We start from the raw sequence: 21,027 nt of genomic DNA, 5'->3' as shown, positions 1-21,027 counted from the left end.
AGACACTTCTCAGCACAGATACGAGTGGTCTACTCAGCCCTGTGTAGGTTGGGAGCACTTTGGGACACCAGTGCCTCTCCCACAGCCCTGTGCCAGCGTTTTTCCTGCTCTGGAAGCAGCCAAGGGTGGGAGTTTCTGCTCCATCCACTGCCACCAATTATTGCAGAGAAACACAACACTCCACAGATTCCCCTTGTTAACTCTTTCATTTTCTGCTTTCTCTTTAATTACTCCAGTGACAGCCTTTCCTACAGGTATTAATGGCCCCAGAATTAGGTGGCCAATTCTGACAAGAGCTGCAGTTCTCCAGACTCTTTCCCTGCCTGCTCACCAGCGTTACCCACAGAGGGAAGCTCAGCTGCTCCAGCACTTTCCAAGTTTCCTCAAGCCTTTACCAAGCCTCTACCTGCACAGAACCTTCTCAGGCTCCATCCTCACAGTCTCCTGCTCTGGATATGACAAGAATTTCCCCTAAAAGCCAATTATAACGATGCTCACCCTGAAGCTGTTCCAGCAGCTACACTGAGAAATTGGTGCAACTTCCAAGCAGCAGCTGTGTTTAAATGTGTTTGAGATTATTTGGATGAACTCAGTGAGTTTAAACCCCTTGAGAGTTTAAAATGATGACTTTAAAATCAATATAGAAAACTGAGCTGGAGTGATGCATCGAGGATCTGAAGAGCCCTAGGATTTTGTGTTGGGGCTGCCCTGGGTTTGTGGAATGGGAATTAAGGGAATAACTGGGTTAATTTATTCACCACTAAGTGACTTAAAACCCAACTGCATTATTGACCACACTCTGATGCTCAAATGGAAACGCTTCAAACTCGGTGCCTTATTTCTGGAAGCAGATCAAATACTCCAGGGAGCCTTTTGCTATTGTATCCTTGGACTGAATTATTATTTAAAGACAACAAAGCTTCTGTTCAGCCGCGGCCTTTCCGCAGGGTGGATACGAGCTCCGGTCATTGACTTTGGTAACGGGAATTGGTGTTGGAGCTCCGCGGCCCAGAACGAGCTGCAGGTGCAGTGGGAGAGGGGTGAAGACGGGCGCTGAGAAGGGACGGTGGTGCTGGCGCTGACCGCCGTTCCTGGTGTTTCCTGAGCTGGGGAATCACCTTGGTGCCTGGTGCTACGGAACGTGTCCCCTTCTCCGTGTACCCCTTCTCCGTGTCCCCTTCACCGTGTCCCCTCTCCGTGTCTCCCTTCTCCGTGTCCCCCCTCTCCGGGGCTGCTGCGCGGTCCCAGCTGCAGTTCCGAGCGCAGCCGCCAGGGGCGCGGCGGAGGCGCGGCGCAGTGCAGGGGCGGGGGGCGGGCGGCGCCGGCCGCTCCTGCCCGGAGCGCGGATACCGGAGCGGGGATACCGGAGCGCGGATACCGGAGCTCGGCCCACCATGAACAGCATCAAGAGCGTGCCGGCGCGGGTGCTGAGCCGCCGCGGCGGCCACAGCCTGGAGGCGGAGCGGGAGCAGTTCGACAAAAGCCAGGCAAGGACGGCGGGAGGGGGCCGCGGGACCGGCCGCGGTTACGGTCCCGGTTTTAGTCCTGGTGCTGCTCCCGGCTGGGGAACGGGGCGGGCCGGCCCTTTCCGCGGGGCATCGCCTCGGGGCGCGCTGAGCGCGGGGGCTTCTCGGGCGATGCGATGGGACGGGATGGGGGGCGCGGGTCCCCGCCGGGCTCCGGGGAAGCCCCGGTAGAGCAGCACGGCCGCCGTCCCTCTGCCCGCGTCCTCCCGTCCGTCCCCGGTGCCGGCGCCGCGCACTCCCCCGCCCCCACCTGCGCCGCCGCTTCCTCCCGGCGCGGCCGCGGGATGGTCCCGCTGGGGCTCCCGCCCGACCCCCCGGCCCCGGCCCCGCCGTGCGCCGCCACCGCCCGGGCCCGGGCCCCGCGCTGCTCCCCCCGCACCTCCCGGGCCTTATCGCAGGTAAACACGGCCGGCAGCACGCTGGGAAACTTTTACGGTGTCGGCGGGAGCGCGGACGAGCCCGGGGGCTCCGCGGCAGCCCCGCGCCCCCGGGAATGGGCATCTCCGCATCCCTGCTCAGCCCCGGCCCCGACGACACCGGGAATGTTTCGCACCGGGGCTGGATTCACCCCTGCCCCGCGGCTCCGGGTCACCCTCCGGGAGCGGGGTGCTTGAACCCACGGAGATGGCAGAGTGGAAACAAAGCCCAAAGGCGTTTGTGCCCCATCGTGTCCGGCTTGGCCGGGGTGTCCGTAGTCCTGAGGCCCCCACGGGGTGGGCAGTGGTCGGGCACCGATGGGGCTGGCATACGGCTGGTGGGAAATGAAGTACTCAGTGTGGGCAGAGAGATGGAGACAGTGACGGGCTCGCCGCTGCCCCAGCAAAAATAACAGTGCCCTCCCGGCACGCCTCCTGTGACACCTCTGCTTTTGCAGGCTGTGCATTCATCGTAGATGTTTTTCCCTTTGCCCCTTTGCTTTGCGGTTCCTTCCTCAGCCCCTGGGCTGGTTTGGCCCCGGAGAGCGCCAGCGAAGGCAGGTGGAAATTTCAGGCCTCGCAGGGTCACGGTGCCGGGTAGGAAACGGAGCTTGTTTGGTTTGGGGAGCAACACGAGAAAACCGGCAATTCCGGTTCCCTCTGGACGCGTCTCCTTCAATCGTCCCACCGGGCACCGCTGATAAACCATCGTTCATGTGCCCGGGGGCTGCCCGGGCAGGAGCAGAGCCCTCCTTCCCCCTCCCTTCCAGGGCATTTTGGGCTTTTCACTGGGACTTGTGCTCTGGAAATCTGTGCAGTCACAGGGATGCTGTGAGTGGAGATGTGGACAGGGCAAAGAGGTGGTTGCTCTCTGTTAGAGCTTTTTGCTCTCTGACCCCAGGCTCGCTGGCTGATGGCCACGTTCACTGCCCAGAACTGACCTTTCCAGCAACTGCTAAAAACTGTCCTAAAGGAGATTTATTCTGGTGTGCTTTCCTGTAGTGGTGCTTCAGTGAGAGCAGAACTGTTCAGTGTCAGAACGTGGGTATTGATCTGCCTTTTACCTCTAATTATAGCAGCTGCCCAGCCGGCCGCCGGTCGCCTCTGTGTCACGGGGGTACTGCTGGCATGTCCCTTCCTCATCTCTGTGCCACAGGGGTGCTGCTGGCATGTCCCCTCCTCATCTCTGTGTCACAGGGGTGCTGCTGGCATGTCCCCTCCTCATCTCTGTGCCACAGGGGTGCTGCTGGCACATCTCCTCTGCTGCCTGAGGATTCTGTACCAGAATCCAGAGCCCCATCAGCTTTTCTCCTGTGAGGGCCTGGGTGATGCCTGTGGTTACAGACAGGAGTTGCTGACCCTGCTGTGATCCCAGGCCCTTGTGGGTGACATGAAGGTCACCTGCTTTCCCTGAAAATGCTTTTCCATGTCTTGTGTCAGGGTGATGTAGATGTCCCCCTCGGAGAAGCCGTGCGTGGGAAGTAGGAAATCACCATCCCACAGCAGGCGCTTGCTCGGCAGCCTGGCAGGAGGAAAAACTTGTCTTTTTCTGCTGCCACTTTTTGCTTTTCTTAAACAAAAAGGTTAAAAATCCAATGAGCTCTGGAACCTGCAGGTTTGCATTGTGTGTGACTGCCAAGTGGTGTTTTCCTGGTGTAATTTGGGAAGGAGCAGCGTTAGGAAGGGAGCTCTGGAGTTCATAGCTCAGCTGTTCTGACAGCTCCCGTGCTGCCTGGCCAGGGAGGTTTCCTGCTGCCAAAAAAAATCTCTCCTGCTGTGGCATCATGCTGGGACCTGACATCCACCTGCCAGGTGGGGATTGGGACCCTGTGGAATGCCGGGGCTCTGGGCAGCTGTGGGCAGGATGATCAGCCTTAATTAAAAGCAACCTGGAACAAAAGGGTGGATGTAAACTGTGCTCCTTCATTTGTGTGCTTTGATCCTGGCTTTAGTCACCGGCTTGGTACGTGCGGGCTGTGAGCAAAGCACTGGGGCTGCAGCCCTGAGGGCTCCCACAGCCCACGGCCGGGCAGGTTCTGGGGTTGGCTCCTCTCCCTGCTGCCTGTCAGTGATGGGGAACAGTCCACAGGTTGCATTAAAGTTTTGGCCAGGCTGGTTGTGCACCTGCAGTGACAGCCAGGTCCTGCCCATCTCCGGACGTGCCAGTGGTGTCCCAAGAGGTTGGGTCAAGGGTGAATCTCCCCATTTTGGAGCCATCCTCCACAGCCTGGCTTTGCCAGGCAGCCAGCAGGAACATCCTGACAGCACGCGTGTCCCAGGCTGTAGCACTGCCCCGTGCCCATCCCTGGTGCCACCATCCCGTTTTCCTGGATCTCCTGGCCAGCCTGGTGCTTGGAGGGAGTGAAAGCACACCTGGGCTGGCAGCTCTGAGGGATTGGCACTGGTTTGGTGCCACTGTGGTTGATTTGGGACCGTGCTGGACGCAGTGTCTCATGTGGTGCTGTGGGTGGGCTGGGTCCAGTCCTTGTGCTGGACATGAAATGGCTCAGTGAAACCTCTGCACTGAATCACTAAGGATGAAACCAACCTCTCCAGTAGCTCCTGGGCTGAATTTTGGCTGATTTTCAGTGAGACTAAGGGCAATAAATGCAATAAAACCACCACTGCCAGTGGGAATTACAGCTCTGTTTTGGGACAGACCAGCAGGGTCCCAGCCCACTGAGCAGCTGAAGGCCTGTCCCTGGGGACAGGGGACAACATTTGCTTTCCTGGGGGCCTGCCTGTCTCAGACTTTGACCTTTCTGGCTGTGCCTCCTTGGGTTCCATAGATGGGTTGGGATGAGCATGATGGGCTGGGACAGGCCTGTCTTAGGGCAGGCAGCAAAAGTCCCAGTTTGGGAGATGTGTCTGCCCTGCTCCCTTTACACAAAACACCTCAGTAAAGATGCATTAACTCCTTCAGCAGCTCTTCACTGCAGGATGCCTTTCCAAATCCTTCCTTGCCTCTGCTTGGTTGCTCCCTGGTCCATGATAAACCATCCTTTCTGTCAGTATCCCGTGGGAGGTGCTGGCATCCCTGAGGACCTGTGGCACATCTCTCCGGCCAAGCTGCCATCGAGGAGCCTCTGCCAGCTCCAGGCTTTGTGGTGGCTGTGAAGGCACTTTGGGAGAGGCAGCTGTGCTGCAAGTGCCTGTTCCCGGGCACTCCAGGCTCGTTAACCTTTGGGGATAAGAGGATTACAGCAAGTCACCGGCTTAACTCTGCTGCTGCTTTACGGCCCCACATGGCGGGGTAACACCGGGACTCTCCTGGTGCAGGAAAGGCAAAGCCAGGCCCTCTTCCCAGCAGCTGGCCTTAGCCTTTTGGGACAGGTTCACTCTTTGGGATGATTCACAGTTTTGTTGCTGTCATGGTCAGTTTGGGGATAGCTGTTCTAGGCTCTCTTGGGTGCATGGACACCTTAGACATTGCCCCTTCAGTGTCGGGTTCCTCCTGCATAAGTCAGGAGCACTTGATAACTCAGCATCGGGTTCTTCCTCCTACAGGAAAGCACCTCATTTCAGGTGTCCCTGGACAAGCAGACATGTGGAATCAGTTGCTTTCCTGGGCAGGTAGATAGGATTTTTATAAGGTTTTATGGCTGTGGAGCTGCAGGGAGGGACTGAGTTCCTCTTCCGGCACGAGTGCTGGCAGCAGGGCCGCTTCCTGCCTTCCCAGCTGGGACATTTTTCCTCTGCTGGTGACAGAGAGCTCATGGACACAGGCACAGCCCAAGTGCTCCTGCGAGGGTGAAGCAGCTCAGTTGAGTCTGAGGAGGAAGATCCTCATCAAAGACACAACTTGGATTTGCAGCCCATCAACACATGGGAGATGCAACTGACTCCAGTCTGGGGTCATCCTTTGGAGGAAATTCCTCATTTAAAGTGTGCTGTGATCAAACATATCAAAATATAGATAATCCTCCTCTGATAATCACGTTGCTCTGGATTTTTGCTCCATCAAGATGGGCATTGAGGTTGCCACTCCCTCCTTGCTTGGGGGCTGCTTTTCCCCACGTGCTGTTTGTGCACAGCAACATCCTCAGAAGAACCCAAACCACTCCCCCATGGTTCAAAGGCTCCTTGTGATTACACAAACAACCCTGGAATTTGGCATCTCACTGTTGTGCTTTAATGTTGCTCGGGCACAGCGCTGAGTTCAGGCTGCAAAAATGCAAAAATTGGTTTCCTGGGACAGGGACAGCCGGGAGCACCAGCAGCAGTGGTCAGATCCTGACAGATCCTGCTGGGGATGGGGGGTTTAATGGATGCTTTGTTTGTGCATGAAAAGGCCTATTCTGATGTGTTACAAATGACTTTGAGGTGACAAATGTGTTCTGAAATTCAGGGTATCCCCCAAAAGCACCAGCACTGCACTTTGGGGTGTCGGGGTGGCCATGGGGGTCACACCATATCTGACAGGCTCTCTCCCCTCCTCTTGCAGGCCATCAGCATCAGCAAAGCCATAAACACACAGGAAGCACCAGTGAAGGAGAAACATGCCCGCCGTATCCTTTCCCTTGGCTCCCAGGACAGCACGGAGGAGTTTGGGGTGTGGGGGTGTCACCCCCTGATGCTGGAGCATCACAGGAGATTCGGGAGACAAAGATCCACACAGAGCTTGTTTGGGGGCTCAACATTGGTTGAACCATCAGTGAAAAGGCAGTAAAATTGCATTTCTTTGGCAGTAAAATGCAGAAGGACCCCAGTGTGCCCTTGGCAGGGGGAGGCACACCCAAAAATGACAAATGAGGGTCTTACCTGGGGGTTTTACTGAGGGGGTGCAGCATTGTGCTGGTGATCCCTGTGCTCCCCTTTGCAATGAAAGCTGACAAAGAGCAGTCCCCAGCCCATCCTGTCCCCTGCTCCGTGTGTACCCAGTTGGCCTTGACTGTGCTGGAAGGGATCATCCTGGGGACACACCACGAGAAGGGAGCGTTCACCTTCTGGTCCTACGCCATCGGGCTGCCCCTGCCCAGCAGTGCCATCCTCAGCTGGAAGTTCTGCCACGTCCTGCACAAGGTCCTGCGTGACGGCCACCCCAACGTGAGTGTCCCCTCTGCAATGTCCCTCCTGCTTCATGGGCAGGGGGAAATCTCTGGCTCCTGCCAACATCCCTCTGCACACAGAGTGGGATCCCTTCCCTACCCCAACCTTTCCCAGGCTGTGGGGCACTGCTGTCTCACATCTTTGAAACTTCCCCAAGCAAACCCCTGACCTTTGGGTGCCACGGGAAGGCTGGAACTTCTCCCAGAGCTGGGGTGGCGTAGTAAGGGGCTGGATCCATCCTCTTCTCCAGCATCAGGGCAGGCAGCCAGCCCCACTGTGCCACATCCTTCCCTTTTTTATCCCCAGGTTCTCCAGGACTGTCAGAGGTACCGCAGCAACATCCGAGAGACGGGGGACCTGTGGGTGAGTGGGGCGGAGTGGAGGTTTGGAGATGGCTCTGAGGAACACGGTGGGCACAGAGAGGGTGAAGCACTACCTGAAATGACCTCCTGTCTCTTTGGGTGATGGTTGTGTGCATGGTGCAGCCACAGGGCTGGTGCAGGTGGGATCTGCTGTGGATCCTGTGGGATCTGCTGGATCTGGTTGGGGTTCTGGATCTGGATTCCCCCTGTCTCCCCTCATGTCTTTGCAGGGCCATTTGCACGACAGGTACGGGCAGCTGGTGAGCATCTACACACGGCTCCTGCTCACCAAGATCTCCTTCCATGTCAAGGTGAGACCCTCTGCCAGCTCATTCACCAGAATGAGGGAATGTGCCACGCCAGCAAGAATATCAGCAGCAACTGACGGCTTTCTCCTTCCTTTTCCAAAGCATCCCGAGTTCCCCCCAGGCCTTGAAGTGTCAGATGAGGTGCTGGAAAAGACTGCAGGGACAGATGTGAACAACATGTGAGTGTCCTGATGGGGCCCAGTGCCCAGGGTGTGGTCACCAGCTCCATGACCCCCAGCTGGACAAAACCACTCCAGGATGGGGCAGTCACCAGGATTCTGTGAACTGCTCGGATGGTGCCCGATTCCCCCTGCCCCCACAGAGCACTGTGGGCTGTAAATGCAGGGAGAAAAAGCCCCAAATTCTTTGTCAGAGCCTTTGCTGTCATGAGGACTCAATGAATGCCAGCAGCTGGAGCAAAGATGTCTCTGCTGTCAAGTGATGGAGTTTTGGTTTGTTTTGGCAGCTTCCAGCTGACGGTCGAGCTGTTTGACTACCTGGACTGTGAGCTGAAGCTGTCAGAGTCAGGTGAGGAGGCGGCAGGGGCAGGTCCCTCCCGCTCGCCCTGGGGCTCTTGAGCAATAGTTTCGCTCTTTGGTCGGGAATGGAGTTCCGGGAGGCTGAGGCTGGAGGTTCAGGTCCCTCCTCCTCCTCCCAAGAGATTTCTGAGGTGGTTTCTCAGCTGGATTCCCCTGTTGAAGCTCTGTAGAGGCAGTTGTAGGAAAATATTTAGAGCGACTGCTTTGAACCCACCTGAGCAAGGCAGAGTGTTGTTTTCAGAGCAGAACTGCTCTGAAATATATTTTTATTTTTTTTATGTACAACCACATTAATCATATTTATTAGGCAAATCCCTACTGTCCCTCTGAAGCAGAGGATGGGGCTGTACTTCTTTTTAAAGACTCATTTCCCCTCGTTGAAATGCCTCCAGGGAGGGCTGGAGGCCCCTGCTCATGTCTGTCACCTCCTTAGGAATTTTTAGATGGCTTAGAGAGGTGGCAGATTCTTCCTCTGTCGAGAGTCAGGAACACAGAGCTGTCCTGGAAAACAGGGCACAGCGGGAGAGACCGTGCTCCCGGCTCCCAACAGCCTCCTGCTTCTCCTCCTGACCCAGTTATACAGAGAATTTATATTCATAAATACTTTAAAGCTGAGCAGGGAAGAAGCCAGGGTGGATATGCTGCCTGGATCCCTGCCAAGGGAAGGGATCTGTTTCCGAGCAGGGGCAGGCGAGGCTGCGGTGCCGCTGGGCTCGTCCCCTGCCCTGGGATCCTCTCCCAGATCCTTGCATGATTAAATAGAATGGAGCAAAACCTCTCACTTTCCCCAGCTGTGTTGTGCAGCAGCAGCAGCAGCATGAGAGCAGCGTCCTGGTATTAAATCCCTCTTTATTTGGGGTTGGGGTGTCCATGGCAGAGCTGAGCACTTTCCCTGTGCCAGCGTGGTCCCTTTGGGTGTTTGTGCTGCTCAGAGTGGGGCTGTTCTGAGCTCAGGGCAGCAGCCCTGGCATTTCCCTGTGCCCCACATCCGCCGTGGTTAATGATCAAGCGTTGTGGGCGGCTCTGCAAACACAGCTCCCCTCAGTTTTCAGGCAGCTCAACACCTCCATGGCCGTGTCGCAGATGTCGGCGGTGCAGTGCCGCCTGGCCCCCCTCATCCAGGTCATCCAGGACTGCAGCCACCTCTACCACTACTCTGTCAAGTTAATGTTCAAGCTGCACTCCTGTGAGTCCCGGGGATGTGCTCTGTGCTGGTGTTTTCCCAGGGTGGGCTTCTGGGTCTGGGGATGAGGCTGGTGTGGATTGCAGCATCCATCGCCGTGTCCGTGTGTCCCAGCTGGGCTCTAGGGGCCTGCTCCATCCCACACAGACATTCCAGATAAAGGAATTAGAAGGACTTGTTCTTGATTAATTCAAACCCACGTGCCCTGGCCTGCCAGCCCCTGCATGGGATCACTGGGCAGCACAGTGCCAGCAGCCTCATGTGGGTATTTTGGAGTTCCCACACCCACATCTCCCTGTGCTGGGGATGGGAACACCCCACTCCCAACCTGACCCCTCTCATCCCACTCCCTCCCAGCTTTTACCTTTTGCAGTGGTGGGGGTCTGGGGGCACATGAACACACGTGCAGCCCCAGATCAGTCACAGCTGTCCCTCCTCACCCAGGTCTGCCGGCTGACACCCTGCAGGGCCACCGGGACCGTTTCCACGAGCAGTTCCGCAGGTAACCGGGGCCCAGGTGGGGTGGTGGGATCCCCTCCTCCCTCCTTCCAAACCCCCTCTCATCTCCCCTTTGTCTTTCCCACCTCTCCAGCCTTAAAAACTTCTTTAAGAAGGCATCTGACATGCTGTATTTCAAGCGGCTCATCCAGATCCCTCGGCTGCCGGAGGTATGGCAGGATTTGAGAGCTTGTGTGTGCCCCCCTGAATGAGTTTGGGGTCTGGGGACACTGCAGGGGGACCCAGGGCTGGCTCCCTCCCTTCCCTTGGCACTCTGCCTCTTGCAGTTCCTGAACCCCCCTGCAAGGCTGCAACAAGTTCTTGTCCCTGCAGAGCCCCCCAAACTTCCTGCGGGCGTCGGCGCTGGCCGAGCACGTGAAGCCGGTGGTCGTCATCCCCGAGGAAGCCCCCGAGGACGAGGAGCCAGAGAACCTCATTGAGATCAGCACAACTTCCACCACAGAGCCACAGGTGGGGGCCTGGGGCTGGCAGGGGGGACAGGCTCCCGTGTCCTGGCTCAGCTCAGCACCCTCTGTCCTCCCCAGATCACCTCGGATCTGTTTGAGCAAACCTTCGGGCCGCCCAACGGCGTTTGGGATGACAGGTATGGGGGGGCCAGCAGGGGCCAGTGGCTGCTGCCACGTGGGACCAACCTGCCTTTGTCCACAGGGATGCACAGATCGAGAGCCTGAAGAAGGAGGTGGAAACTCTCCGTGCAGAGATGCAGAAGATTAAATTGGAGGTAAAGCCCGGCTGGGGTGGGAGAACGGGGTGGAGTTTGGTGCTGTGTTGTGGAAACCCTGAAGGGATGCAGCATGAGCAGGGTCCTGCCATCCAGTGTTGTGTTTTGGGACCTCTCCCAGTGCCAGGATGTGATTCCTGATGGGGTGGAGGTGTGAGAGACCTGTCCCTTGCTGTCATGATGTTACCAGCGGGGACAGAGTGACTGCAGGGGTAAAGGGGAGAGCTTTTCTGTGCATCCCACGGCTGCTTTGCCCAAAGGGGGCACCTGGATGGGGGTGTTGGAGAGGGCAGGGCTGTGCCCCAGTGCCCTGTGACCCTGCAGGCACAGCACTACATCACCCAGCTGAAGGCACAGGTGAACAGCCTGGAGGGAGAAGTGGAGGAGCAGCGCAAGCAGAAGCAGAAGGCTCTGGTGGACAATGAGCAGCTGCGGGATGAGCTGGAGAGGCTGCAGAGGGTGAAGCAGGACAGTGACAGGTCACAGCGCCTCTGTGCTGAGGCTGAGAGTAGGTGTCCTGGGGTGCCTGTGGTGTCATGGGGTGTCCTGGGGTGCCTGTGGTGTCCTGGGGTGCCTGTGGTGTCCTGGGGTGTCCTGGGGTGTCCTGTGGTGTTCTGGGGTGTCCTGTGGTGTCCTGGGGTGCCTGTGGTGCTCGTGGGCTGCCCTTGCTGTGGTCCCTGAGGGTCTCCCTCCCTGCAGAGAAAGCCAACGCCACTGAGATCCGCTACACGAAGCTGAAGGAGAAGCACAGCGAGCTCATCAACACCCACGCCGAGCTCCTGAGGAAGGTAACGCTGCTGCCTCTGCAAGCAGGGCCTGACACTGAGGGCAATGGCCTGGAATTAAATCCCTCCCTTTTGGGCTTGGGGTATCCAAGGCAGAGCTGAGCACCCTTTCCCTCTTCTATCATCGTCCCTTTGGGTGTTTCTGTTGTTTTTTGGGGTGTTTTTCCTGTTGCTTGGCCTGTTTCTGCTGGTTTCTGTGTCCAGTGGGATATCACTTGTACCAGCAGTCATGGGATGCTTGGCTCCAGTCCTGGAAAGGGGCTCTTGAGGGATGTGCTGGTGGTGGGGATCCTATGTCTCAGTTGTGCCACTCACCTGTTTTGTTCTTCAGGTGTTCTGGTCTTGCTTTTGTCCCTTTTTCCCTCTGCCACCACTGGTGTGGTTTGTGCCTGCCCAGTCCCCCTGTGCTGCTCCTGTCCCCCTCTGAGCACCAGGCAGGGGGCACCCCTTGAATCCATGTCCACTGGCAGCCAGCATTTGGATGCTGTGAGGAAAGGCATCTTGGAGTTATCCCTCCAGCCAGAATTTGGTTGGAATGAGCGTGGGGACAGTGAGGTACCCCCTTGGAACCTCACCTTGGAGCCCCATGTCCCTCCACAGAACGCTGACACTGCCAAGCAGCTGACAGTCACACAGCAGAGCCAGGAGGAGGTGGCACGTGTCAAGGAGCAGCTGGCATTTCAGGTGGAGCAGGTCAAGCGAGAGGCTGAGATGAAGGTGAGCTCTGGATCCTTCCCTGCCAGCACTGAGCCCTCCCCAGCCTGTTTGGGAGCAAGGGAAAGGGGTGCTTGTTGCTGTTGGGCCCTGATTCCAAGCAAGAGTTGTCCTGGCTCCTCAGGGAGGTGTTAATACATGACTCCTCCCAAATATATCACTCTTCCCATTCCCCCAAGAAAATGCCACAATGCAAACTGATGGGTTTGAGTGCTTTCATTGTCTGGGGGCTGCTCCCAAAGTTCCTGGTGTGGGAAAAGGACCCCTTCCAGGAGACACCCCCTGCCCAAGACCCCGAGAGCCCCTCCCTGCACAACATGGCTGGGTTCATTCCCTCCATCCCGGCTGGGGCCGGGGTGTGGCGGGGGCTGAGCCCTGGGCACGGTGTGTGGGCACAGCTGGAGGACCAGAGCCTGCAGATGGAGCAGCTGAGGCAGGAGCTGGAGGCCCGTCGGGACGAGCTGGAACAGGCACAGCATTCACTCAGCCAGGCCAAGCAGGTACGGGGCTGGGGAGGGGCAGCACGAGCCCAGGTCCCCATCAAACCCTGTCCCAGGGTGATGAGACCTGCCAGCACTGCCCAGCCACAGCTTCAGCAGCCCAAGGGCTGTCCCAGGGCTGAGTGTGGGCCCAGCCCGTCAGTGTCATGAGCCTGGCACGTCCTCCTGCGTGTCTGTTGGGCTCCCAGCAGTGACAGGGCAGTGACAGGGTGTCCTGGCACCCCATGGCAGGCAGGTGTGGAGCTCAGCGCCCAGGTGGATGCTCTGCACGCCGAGAAGGAGGTGCTGAGGCGGTCAGTGAGCGAGAAGGAGTGTGAGCTGCTGTCCACACGTGGCCTCATCGAGGAGAAGGAGCTGCAGCTGAGCCAGGAGGCAGACAAGGCCACGAGGGAGATCCGAGAGCTCCAGGGCAGGCTCCTGGAGAAGGTAAAGTGCTGTGTGAAGAGCTTGCTGCCCCTCTGCTCACCAGGGTGAGGTGTTTGGGGGTGCCAGTTGATGCAGCCAGTGGGATTTCGCTTGCACCTGCAGCCATGGGATGGTTGGGTCTAATCCTGGAAAGGGCCTCTCAAGGGATACACTGCTGATGGGGATGCTGTGCCACCCACCTGTTCCTCCTGCCCCACAGAGCACCCAGGAGCAGAGCCTGCAGCAGAAGCTGCTGGAGGAGCAGTTTGCAGTCCTGCAGGAGACAGTGAGAGAAGCCCAGGGCATTCTCCGCGATGCCATGGCCAAGCTGGACGACCCCCTGCACCTCCGCTGCACCAGCTCCCCAGGTATGTCCTGCTCATCCAGGGCCTGACACACACTGTGCCTTCTCCCTCTTGGACAGACCATGTTGCATCTCAGCTCTCCCATGGCATTTTTTCCATCATGCTTGAAGCAGTTGATGTTGGATTTGCCAGGATGAATTCTTAGCTGTCATCCTCAGCACTGTTTTGCTCAGATTTTAGTGCTGTTCCCCTCGTGGAGTGAGCACTGGTGCAGACACCCAGCAGCCTGGCCGTGCTAAGGAAATGAAATGAAATTCCTTGCAGATTACCTGCTGAGCCGGGCGCAGGCGGCGCTGGAGTCCACGGATGCCCTGGAGAAGGGGCACGCGCAGTACGTGGCCTCCATGGAAGGTACCTGGGGCTGGGGACTGGCATTGCTCCCAGCTTGCTCGTGTTCCCACACACCCAGCAGCCCCTGGTGGCCCCGGGCAAGCGGCAGTGCCCTGGTGACAGAGGGACACGGGCGGGGCCGGGGGTTCCCGTGTGCTCCCGATCCGGAGGGGTCAATCCCAACATCTTGTGCTGATCCTCGAGTGCCTTCAGGGATGAGCTGCAGCCCCCAGGACCCGGCAGGGGGTGCCCTGGGCTGGCAGCTCCTGACCCTGTGCTGTCTGTGGCAGATGCTGCAGGGCTGGTGGGGGCTCTGGCCCTCTTTGCTCACCTGACGGCCGATACCATCGTCAACGGCAGCGCCACGTCCCACCTGGCCCCCACCGACCACGCTGACCGTGAGTGCAGGAATGCAGGGGGAACTGGGGGGGATTTTTTCTCATGGGCCTTTTCTTTAGGGAGGCCACACCAAAGCCTCCCGTGCCAGGGGCAGATCTGACCAAGGACAGCACATTCCCCATGCTCCCCTTCCTGAAGTGCCCCTCCCTGGGCCACCTTGCTCCTGGAAACTCATTTGTAATCTCCTAGAAGACATTTGCTGGATGCTGCTGGTGCTCAGCTGTGGATGAGGGGAGGAGGAAGATGAGGGTGGGCAGGGCTGGCACCAAGCTGTGCTCTCCACAGGGCTGACAGAGACGTGCAGGGAGTGTGGCCAGCGGAGCCTGCAGTACCTGGACGAGCTGAAGGACAGGCAGAGGCTGGGCAGGGCCCAGCTGGGGGACGTGCAGGGGGCACTGCGAGAGGTCCTGCAGCTGGCCCAGGTAGGAGATGGAGCCCAGCACAGCCACCTTCCCACTCGTGGCTGGCAGGGTGGGTCCCAAGGGACACTTTGGGGTGGTTTATCCCCCATACCCACAAGTTCTGCTGCTTTCCTTGAGCCATCTCAGCTTCTGAGCACTGAGACCCTTCCTGGTGGTGTACAGAGCTGGTCACCCTCAGCTCAGCTGAACTCTTTCAGCCCAATAACCCCTGTGGAAGGAAACTCCCCGTCTTTCAGATTTTTCCTCCTCGTGGAGCCCCTATTAGTCTTTTCCTTTACACCACTGTTCTGCTCTCCAGAGCCCTATGGAGCTGAAACTGCTCCTGTGATGGAGTTTTGTCACCTTGATTTGGGGCATTTCTTATCTCTGAGGTCCCTGTGCCATGATTGCTGCAGGTTGGTGGCACGTGTGCCTTCACCTTTGCAGGCAGCAGGATTATTTGGTGGGGGCAGGAAGGAATTTGATATCTTGGTTTGTAGTTATTCCTTATAAATATTCCCTTCTGTTTCTCTGCCTAAAACCCCCTCATGCCTGCTGCCTCCTCTGCAGGAGCTGAGACCCAAGAGCCTGGACATCAAGCAGGAGGAGCTGGGGGACATGGTTGAGAAGGAGATGGCCTCCACCTCGGAGGCGATCGAGGATGCTGTCAGGAGGATAGAGGTGAGACAGAGCTGCAGGATGGGCCATTCTGGGGCCTTGGGGTGGCAGAGTGTCCATCACTCCTCCACCTTTCTCACCCTAACATGGCATCCCACTCTTCCTCGTGTGTTTTCCAACAGGAGATGATGAGCCAGGCCAGGAATGAGAGCTCTGGGGTTAAGCTGGAAGTGAATGAACGGTGAGTTTTGGGGAGGGGCTTGTGATAGGTCTGTGCCCTGCTGGGGTGTGCTCTGCTCCAAAACAGGCTGGCTGGTCTCGAGAAAAGCCCCATTTTCTGGAGCCAAAGCTTCCCTGGATGCTGAACACTTTTTCTCTTGCTTCCCTCCAGGATTCTGAACTCCTGCACGGATCTAATGAAGGTCAGTGCTGCAGAAACCCATCTGGGGTGCACAAAACTGTAACCTCCCACCAGCAGCAGCATCAATCCTCCTCTATAAGACCCCCATCAAACCCCAAAACCTGTTTTCATTCCAGGCTATCAGACTTCTTGTAACAACATCTACGAACCTGCAGAAGGAGATAGTGGAAAGTGGCCGGGTAAGTCCTCCCTTACACTCATCTCTTTGTACTGACATCAAATACAGAAGAATTTCCCCCAAATTTCAGAAAACACTCTGGATTCATGTTAGCAGCACTCTGGCTGTCCCAGTTGCTGGAGGTGGGCTGCTCAGCCCTGTGCTGTTTTGCACAAATTGCTTCCTTGCAAAGCCTTGTCCATTTAAAGATGATGGCCCAAACTTGTGTGTGTTAAACCAAACCCAGTTTAAATTTGTGGGCTTGGGACTCTATGTTTTTTTTGTGATAATTATTTAAGCAGGTCAGTAAGAGCAGCATGAAGAGCACAGGAATGCTCTCACTCCCTTGATTTATGGCTTTATATATTAATTTACATACTGTTACACTTTATAAGGCTATTTAATACGGATTTATATGTTGTTGTATATTAGACACAAGTTAATCCAGGCCATAATATTCTCATAACAACAGGGGGCAGCAACAACTCAGGAGTTTTATGCCAAGAACTCTCGCTGGACCGAAGGGCTGATCTCTGCCTCCAAGGCCGTGGGCTGGGGAGCCACACAGCTCGTGTAGGTACCCCCAGGCTGGGAGCTTCCCCTGGAACACGGCCCCATGGGCTGCACCCAGGGCTGCCTCGTTCCTCCCTGTCACCCCAGCATCCAAAATTCCCCCTGCTGAATTGCTAATTCCTTGTGGAGCATCACTGCTGGCTCCTTATGGAGATCTTTGCTGGCTTTTTCTGGCCCCTCAGTTTGGTTTGTTGGTAATTCCTCACGGGGCATCGTAGCCTGGGTTGGGACACCCAGCTGGGGATGGCAGTTCCTCCCTGTCTGCAAAATGTGAAATCAAATCCCCCCTGCTCTGTGTGCTCAGATGGTTGTGGATAGGGTGGTTGGGGTTGGGGCAGAGTGTTCCCTGTGCCACTGCAGGAAATGTGGGGGGATCTTTTGAGCAAAGCTTTAAAAATCTCATCCATTATGAAAACAAAATCCTGCCTCTGTCCAAATCGCCTGGATCATGGCTTTGAATAATTGCTCTGTGAATGAGCTTTAATAACAGCTGGACTCCAAGATCTCAGAGATCTTTTCCAACTATAACAATTCCATGACTCTGTAATTACAAAGCTGCTGGATCCAGATGCTGCTTTCTGAGGGTATTAGCAGGAGATAAATAATCTGCTCTTGCTGTGTTGTGTCTGACACAATCTCCCTTTGGCCCCCACCACAGGGAGTCTGCGGACAGGGTTGTCCTGCACACGGGGAAATATGAGGAACTGATCGTCTGCTCCCACGAAATCGCTGCCAGCACAGCCCAGCTGGTGGCTGCCTCCAAGGTGGGTGTCCCAGCAGGATCCTCTGTGTCTCCTCATGCTGTCCCACGGAGTTCCCATCCTCTCTGCCAATCCTGCAGCCCCCCAGAGCAGGGAGAAGGGAAGCCCTTGCTATTTTCCTGTCTGTGGTTTTAATCCATGTGTTGATATTCCCACACCCGAGGCTTGCCGTGGAAATGAAGATGTGTAAAACCTCCCATCTTCCTCCTGTCAAGCTGGTTATGTAAAGAAAATGTTAATAACTACCAAGAAATCCAGAAAAGCACCTGCAGGAGCTGGAATTGAGGATGGGAGACTTTGGTCCTTGCCACGTTTCCTTGGTGTGGGTGGAAGTGAGGGGTGGAGCACACGAAGGTGCAGGTGTGGGGGAAGGGGGGTCCACAGGGATTTTTACACCAGATGGTTTTAAAATTAAAGAGCACAGCTAAAAAAGCAGTGTCTTCACTGCTTGAGTGCTTGGCTCAGGTGGGAGCAGAGCTGGTTTGGTGCCCTGGGGCTGAAGGGCTTTGCAGGGATCACCTTGTCTGGCCATGATGGGATCACTGAGGATAAACCTTCCCATCTGTCCATCCATCCATCTTTTCCACTCCCAGGTTCTCATGCCCAAAAGCTCTTTGCCTCTGTCTGGGGCTCCCTGGAGCTCCATGGAGGGGTCGTGGTGGACACCCAAAGCCAATTCCTTTGCAGGTGAAGGCTGAGAAGAGCAGCAGGAACCTGGCCAAGCTCCAGGAGTGCTCACGCAACGTCAACGAGATGGCAGCAAACGTGGTGGCTTCCACCAAGTCGGGGCAGGAGCAGATAGAGGAGAAAGGTGAGGTTTTTTTGAAAGAAAAAGGTAGAAAAACCCAACCCCAATCCCTTCCAGGCCTGGGGAACAGCCCGTGGTGTCCATCCAGCACTGTTTTGGCACGTGAGGGTCCTCTGTGAGGGCTGCACTCAGGGGAGGCCCCGCTTCCCTCCACAGACACCATGGACTTCTCGGGCATGTCCCTCATCAAGCTGAAGAAGGAGGAGATGGAGACACAGGTAGGGAGGGCCCTGAGGCGGATTCAGCGCGGCTGCAGACAGACCCTGCCCCGCCCTAGGGGTCCCTGTGCCCCCAGCACAGCCCCCAGGATGGGATTTGGGCACAGGTGAAGGTTCTGGAGCTGGAGAAGCGGCTGGAGAGCGAGCGGGTCCGTCTGGGCGAGCTGAGGAAGCAGCACTACGTCCTGGCCGGGGGCTGCGAGGACGCGCCGGAGGACGGGGAGGCCAGGCCGGCGCCGGCGCCGCGACGAGGGATCCTCAAGAAACCTCCCATTGCCCAGAAACCCGGCCTGGGGCAGGTGGGGCCCGGCTGGGGTGCAGCTGGGCAGGGGGGAGATCTCAGCACGAGTTCTGACCTCTGGCTTTGTCCCCTTCTCCTGCAGCCCTAGCGAGCCCCCAGCCCCACACGTCACGTTGCCTTCGCGCTGCTGTGCCTTCACACGCGGGGTCTCCTCAGCGCCCGGCCTGGAAACAATCCCAAACTGGATGTTTTTTAAGGAATATATTTTGTTGGTTTCTTTTGTTTTCCTCTTTTTTTGGAACTGTAGAGAGGTGGCGCTCCTGCGCTCCCCGGGCACTGCTGAGTGCTCTCTTCCTCCTTTCTCCTTTTCCTCCCTTCTCCTTTTCCTCCTCCTCCTTCTTCTTCTCTTCCTCCTCCTCTTTTTCCTCCTCCTCCTCACCTGCCAACCGGCTCTCCCGGTTTAATTTAATTTGGGTTCGTTTGGGTTAATTTTTTTTTTTTTTTTAAAGGACTTTCTCAGCACTAGAAGTTTTCAGTAAATGTAGCTCTACTGTACTGCTCAGACCCTTCCCAAGAGCTGTGAACTGGTTTTACAGTAAGAAACTGGTGGGCTTTTCTTGCAGGCGTTTTTTTAAATTCCCCTTTTTCCAGCCTGAGGAATATTTGACTTCATTTTGGCACGGGATCAGCCCTCAGCAGGAAGGGAAACGTTTGCCTTCCCCAGCACATGGAGCAGGGCTTTTGTTAGGGAAAAGCAGTTCCTGACACACACTGGCAATACAAACATTTTTATTTTATTTTTTTTTTCCTTTTCTATTTTTTATTACTACAGCAATGTCAAGGGATCAGTTGCATTGTTTTATATTTAAGATAATTAGCAGAATTAAATCTAACCATGGCCTATGGGAGCCAGGGGCTAGAGAAGTCTGCAGCAATAAGGAATTACTGATGTGGAGAGATGTGGGGGCAGAACCAAAATCCTGTCAGCTGTGTCTTCCCTTGGAACAACTGCCAGGATGTAGATTATTAAAGGAGCAATATTTAAAATACTTTTGTGTTGCTTTGTTGTTGGGAAGAGGGGTGATGACAGACCCAAAGCCATGATAGGGCTCAGGAAACTGAGCTGTGGGGCAGAGAGAGGCAGTAAATTAGCTAAATGTGCATAAATATATCTACATAAATATATATATAGAGTCCTCTCTATGTATGTGTAGCCATATGTATCTATGGTTCTGCATATGCCTATATATATATATATATATATACACATTTTGTATATAAAAATGTATATATATATATACATTTTTGCATATTTTATATACCTATACTGTTATGCACTATATAAAAAAATGTAATATATTATAGGAGATAATTATATTTTATAATTATTATAGATAGTTGGTATATTTATAATATTAGTTAATTATATATATTTATAATATATATTAGTACATATTATATACATGTTACAGCTATAGTATTATAGATCATATTATATATATATATATAATAGGCAGCTGTATCTGATACAGAATATCATAAGGGTGATAAGACTGAAGCATTTAGAGTCAGGGTGACCACAGCTGCCTTGAGTTTCAGTGGTGACTTGTAAGGGTCCTTGTCATGTTCAGTAACATTTACATCCCATCCCTTGTTACCCCTCAGCCCCAATTACAATCAAATTTCATAAAAGCCACAGTAAAACCCAGGGCTTTCCACCTGTGACTGCCAAGAGGCTGCAGAGCAATCACCAAGAATTACACGTGGCTGTATCTCAGGTAAACACATTTACAGGGTATTTCATTGTTTATTTTAATTGTGTAGCAGTCTGGTCTGAGGTTACACATCACAAAAGTGACTTTACAGGTTTATGGGCAGTGGCTCAAGTGCTCATTTCCCAGCTCATTCCCCAGCAGGGCTCTGGTGCTGCTCTGACCCTGAAACTTCTGCTCAGATCTCTCCAGCCTGGAGGTTTCTTCCCTGCTCAGCCTTTCTGGAGCCCTGGCAGAGGCTTCACAGCCCTGTCCCGCTGCCACATCGGGTGACAATGACACAGCAGTGGCTGGGGCCACCTCCCTGCTCAGTTTCGTTTCTCTCAGAGCTCTTTTCTCTCAAGGAAATGCTTTCTGCAGGAGCTCAAGGGCTATTTATGGACAGTGATAAAGTTATATTTGCTGGGAGACTGACGTCACCCAACCACTCACACCATCACATTTCATCACGGAAATACTGATTAATCAAGAATGCAAACTTCTAAACTCTCACTACCCTAAGTCTAGCCACAGTCCTACTTAAAGGATTGGTTATATTTAAAAGAATTAAAAAATAAAATGTGGCTTTGAGATTGATGCTGTGGCTAAATGTAACTTCTTCACCCCCACTGCTGTCACACTCTGAAACCATCCAGGCCAGCATAAGCAAAAGTCTCAAAAACTAGCAGCACAAATAAAAACAAGCTCTATAAACGACTTGAAATGTAACCTAAATTAATTTTTTGTACAAAAAATTACTGTCTAGTCTAGTTTTTTTTCTTCAGTCCTGCACTTTTTTTGGAATGTGTTTGCTATTTGTAGCTGACAAAAATAACAGAACGACAAACTGTATGTCTGCAAAGGTCTATTTTGAGACTCCATCAAGACATCCTGTTGTGCAGGATCCAATTTGTTATTGGCTTTCAAATACCATTATTGTGGCTGTGGAGAGAGGAA

At 55.0% G+C, this 21,027-nt stretch overlaps 1 protein-coding gene and 1 long non-coding RNA gene across 3 annotated transcripts; both read left to right on the top strand.

The window, feature by feature from the left end:
• The first annotated feature begins 112 nt into the window (after positions 1-112).
• On the top strand, positions 113-19,368 carry HIP1R (huntingtin interacting protein 1 related). 2 transcript variants are annotated; one of them, XM_015644072.3, is made up of 32 exons: positions 1,291-1,487; positions 6,387-6,450; positions 6,846-6,988; positions 7,298-7,354; positions 7,584-7,664; positions 7,764-7,840; positions 8,128-8,189; positions 9,246-9,386; positions 9,828-9,885; positions 9,976-10,051; positions 10,215-10,352; positions 10,427-10,485; positions 10,551-10,623; positions 10,948-11,131; positions 11,323-11,411; positions 12,009-12,125; positions 12,521-12,622; positions 12,854-13,048; positions 13,248-13,395; positions 13,657-13,743; positions 14,013-14,120; positions 14,407-14,543; positions 15,093-15,203; positions 15,323-15,381; positions 15,532-15,562; positions 15,678-15,740; positions 16,191-16,291; positions 16,950-17,055; positions 17,740-17,863; positions 18,017-18,078; positions 18,186-18,377; positions 18,462-19,368. In XM_015644072.3, the coding sequence occupies exons 1-32, from the start codon at positions 1,395-1,397 to the stop codon at positions 18,465-18,467; spliced, it is 3,144 nt and encodes a 1,047-aa protein (XP_015499558.1). In that variant the 5' UTR covers positions 1,291-1,394; the 3' UTR covers positions 18,468-19,368. The 2 variants fall into 2 exon arrangements, with proteins under 2 accessions (XP_015499559.1, XP_015499558.1); XM_015644073.3 differs by lacking the exons at positions 15,093-15,203; positions 15,323-15,381; positions 15,532-15,562; ... (5 more) ...; positions 18,186-18,377; positions 18,462-19,368 and having other exon boundaries at positions 113-1,487; positions 13,657-13,723; positions 14,407-14,514.
• A 389-nt stretch (positions 19,369-19,757) lies between these two features.
• Positions 19,758-20,667, top strand: LOC107211716. The gene is made up of 2 exons (XR_001524280.2): positions 19,758-20,097; positions 20,233-20,667. It is a non-coding gene; the product is annotated as an uncharacterized LOC107211716 (long non-coding RNA).
• The last annotated feature ends 360 nt before the right edge of the window (positions 20,668-21,027 follow it).

This window comes from Parus major, chromosome 15, assembly GCF_001522545.3.
Source record: "Parus major isolate Abel chromosome 15, Parus_major1.1, whole genome shotgun sequence".
Classification (NCBI taxonomy): Eukaryota; Metazoa; Chordata; class Aves; order Passeriformes; family Paridae; genus Parus; species Parus major.
This window is presented reverse-complemented; position numbering and strand designations above follow the sequence as displayed.

Coding starts and splice junctions, on each gene's coding strand:
- HIP1R (XM_015644072.3), top strand. CDS start 1,395: ATGAACAGCATCAAGAGCGTGCCGGCGCGGGTGCTGAGCCGCCGCGGC. Junction 6,451..6,845: donor GAAGGAGAAACATGCCCGCC/GTATCCTTTCCC, acceptor CTGTGCTGGAAG/GGATCATCCTGGGGACACAC. Junction 14,544..15,092: donor AGGTCCTGCAGCTGGCCCAG/GTAGGAGATGGA, acceptor CCTCCTCTGCAG/GAGCTGAGACCCAAGAGCCT.